The sequence below is a fragment of the Euphorbia lathyris genome, chromosome 6, assembly GCF_963576675.1.
Source record: "Euphorbia lathyris chromosome 6, ddEupLath1.1, whole genome shotgun sequence".
NCBI classification, from domain to species: Eukaryota; Viridiplantae; Streptophyta; class Magnoliopsida; order Malpighiales; family Euphorbiaceae; genus Euphorbia; species Euphorbia lathyris.
This window is the reverse complement of record NC_088915.1, coordinates 7,558,788-7,562,410: the sequence shown is the minus strand read 5'-3', so window position 1 is coordinate 7,562,410 and position 3,623 is coordinate 7,558,788. Positions and strand designations below refer to the sequence as shown.

The 3,623-nt window shown below is 34.2% G+C and overlaps 1 protein-coding gene across 1 annotated transcript; it reads right to left on the bottom strand.

Moving 5' to 3' along the window:
- Positions 1–369: 369 nt before the first annotated feature.
- LOC136233520 (uncharacterized) lies at positions 370–2,780 on the bottom strand. Its single transcript, XM_066023196.1, has 2 exons — positions 2,122–2,780; positions 370–710 (listed from the first exon to the last, which is right to left on the bottom strand). The coding sequence occupies exons 1-2, from the start codon at positions 2,617–2,619 to the stop codon at positions 666–668; spliced, it is 543 nt and encodes a 180-aa protein (XP_065879268.1). The 5' UTR covers positions 2,620–2,780; the 3' UTR covers positions 370–665.
- Between the last annotated feature and the right edge of the window lie 843 nt (positions 2,781–3,623).

The window sequence follows — 3,623 nt, the reverse complement described above, 5'->3', positions numbered from 1 at the left end:
AGCGTACTCCCGCTCCGTAGGCCGAACGGATGAATTACCCATTCGGCTTAGGGAACTGGCAGTATGCGCCACCCGTTCAAAAATCGAAAATCAACATAATATTTTTCTTTATCTAATATTTTTCAAAACATAATATTTTTCTTTATCTAATATTTTTTAAAACATAATATTTTTCAATAAAATAAACAAAACATTAGTTAAAATTAAAATAATAAGATTCTAACCCATCACCTTTTGATTAAAATTTATGTCACATTATATAGGTGCATATGGTACTCTGATGCGGACAATTAATTTTTAGTAGTTGTCCACATTATTTTTCCGGTTATTAGTCACCGGAAAACGGTCAATATGACTTTATAAAAACAATAGCAAAGATAAATTATTTTATTAAAACAAAATAAACTTTCGTGACCTTAACGAAACATTTATAACTGACCGTCCGTTATATAACAGTACATCACAAACTAAAATATATATAACATGTATCTACAATTTCTGCTGCACATTTTTACAATTAAGCCCAAAGAGAAAGGGAAAAGTATATAAATTTTTTTTCTTTTTTCTTTTGTTTGATAAATAGATTCTTAATTTCACAATAAAACTAATTATAGATGATTCGTAGCCACTGGATATGAAAGATATAGCACAATACTTAGTTGCCTTTACTCTGTAATTAGCATCTGAACATCCTCCGCAGGATTTGGAAGCTGCAATTTAACCCATTCAAAAAAAAAAAAAAAATTATTATTTAATCTAACGCTCATAAATTAATTTTCTATTAACTAAATCACTTCGGCAATTGAGGATAGGTGCGGAGACAAGGATGGGCCTAAACGGGTCCAAGTCCCCCTGGCTGTCAGTATCACTCCTATCATGGATGGTTTCGGCCCCCAACCCTTAGAACTACCTCTATTATAAATGGTTTTCGGCCTCATATTTTAGCTAGCTTATTGAATTTGTATTTAATTAGTATATGATAAAAGATAAATTTTCCTAAATTTATTCAAAACGATTCAATCTTACTTATGTAGTCATAATCTATTTTGAATTTTTTTTACAGGTACAGTGGGTCACTCAAATGATAATATGTATATATGCATAAAGAAAAAAATGAACAAATTCGATTTAGCAATTTTTTTTTTCACAAATTGTCTTAAATAACTTTATTGAAATCAAATGTGAAAGTATAATAATTTTAATAAAAGAAAATAAGGTGTAATCACCTTTAACTTTATAATAAAGTAAACAAAAAATTCACAATAAAAAACGCTTTTGCTCATCGTTGTTTAGACGGTGGCTAGACGACTAAAAATGACCTAGGTGCAAAAAAAACGCCTAGAGAAACTAATCGGAGAAAATTGGAGTGGATTCTCTATTACGAACGCCTAGGCGACATTGGTTTTGAACAGTGCAACATTCCTGATTGCAAAAGGGTCGTGCGTCATTGCATAATATTAAAGCACTAATACTATGAGGTTTTTGCTTCTGTTTCGAGGAGTTTCTACAAGTATTAATTGTTTCTGGCCAATACTTGAGGGATTTTTAAAGATTTTCTTTGTTAATACGGTTTTCAACCCATTTTTTAGTATAAAAATTGATTTCAGTTATCAAAATGTATATACGATAAAGTTCGAGTATCAAAAACTTTAAGGACCGGATTGATACTAAAACTGGACTAAATTGACCTTCATATTTGATCCTAAAGTTTGAGAGTATGATCAAGTTCGAATTCAATGTATGTCTGAATTGCCATGTGCCAGTGTGAAGTATGAAGAAGTGACACCATTCAAATAACACATTTTGATTTTGGGTTAATTTGACCCTGGATCATAGTTGAAAAGCCAAATTTGATATCCGAACTTGATTTTTAACTAAATTAATCCTACCAACCAATTTCAAATTTCAAAGCTAAATTCATCATAAATTCGTAAGGATTTAAGCAAATTGAGCAGCGAAAACATCGGTTTGAAAGTTTTACGGTCATCAGAACTTTGTGTGCAAGTTGAAAGGGGTTTGGATGCAAGTTGAAGGCGATTAAATCAAAACCAGAACAGAATTTAAACAATTATCATCCAATTATTGATCCTCAGAGAAAAACCTAATAAATAAATAAATTACCTCCAAAATCCGATTGAAGAAATCTCCAGAAACACCAGAAACTCCGTCGCGGCAAGAGTGCACGGTCTGAAACTGATCAACATCAAGTTTCTTATTGATAATCCCGACCTTAAAGTAAATAGAATCAGACGGCGGCAAATCGACCTTGATCTCATCAACACCAAGCCACATAAAGAATTTTTTAACCTCAATCCCATCCAAATCTGAGATCAAACCATAGCTTAACCTCCCTGTGATTTTCGTATCGTAATACACCAAATAATCGAATTGGATATAGCAGGGTTTCTCCAAAACGACGACGAAATCGCCATCGTCGGAGAGAGAGTAGCTTGAAACAGAACTAGGTAAAAGACCGCTAGGGAGGCCATATTTGGGCAAGATATCGTAGACTGAAATTGAAGAGTTGGAGAGGGAAAATATGGGTTTAGAGAGAGAAAGGAAGAGGAATAGAGAGAGAAGAGCGAAATTCATGTTGGAATTTTGAATCCGGGAAGCCATAGATTTGGGGGCGAGGGTTTTAGAGAGAGAGAGAGAGAGAGCTAGATTTTAGAGAGAGAAAGAGAAAGATCAGCTGTTTGTCTCTGTGGAAATGAATTGTTATTGGTTGGGAAGAGGATAAATTAGAGAAGAAAGTAGATTGAATTTTGTTGAGAAATTTCTGTCTTTGATTGAGAAAATATAAAATAATAAGTTAATTATAGTTGGCTTAAACTATATCTAAACTAATTTACGAAAATAAAAAAGAAAAAAACTATATTTTTAGATAAAAAAAACTATATAATATTTTAGCACATAACACTTAATTGACCCTAGAGTATCTCCAAGAGTCCAATATAAAAACCAATTCCAACAATCTGTTTTTTTTATTTTTTATTTTTTTATCTTAACGGAGGGGACGAAATCCCGGAGCACAACAAAGAACAAGCTAAGTGATATTAGTCATTCTAGGAAGACAAGTACCACAAATATCAGAAAATAAGATATCCACGATGCCTGCAGGGGGGCACCTCACACTCGTGAAGTTTCAGGGGTAAACTTCCTGCATAATTCACCTATTCCCAGTACTGTCTTAACAATCTTTGACACTCATCAATCAGCCAAAAAGAACCTATGCCTATGATCCTTACCATTCTTCACCAATTCCACAACCACAAGCGAGTCCATTTCGAATACAACTCTACGAAAATGTCTATCCCAAGCAAACTTCAACCTAAAGTACAGACCCCATAACTCCGCAAGCACATCACTGCAAATACCTAAGTTAATAGCGAACCCTCCTACCCAAACTCCATTGTCATTCCGAGCAACGCCTCCTACAGCCTCCGGACCCGGGGCTCCCTTACAAGCGCCATCACTATTCACCTTAATCCAACCCTTCGACGGGGACTTCCAACCAACCATGACAGTCCTTCTACTTCTATTTCTCATGCGCTGCTCATCTAAAAAGGCTTTCTGACATTCCCCAGCTTTACCATACACAAATTCCAGTTTATTTCGACAAA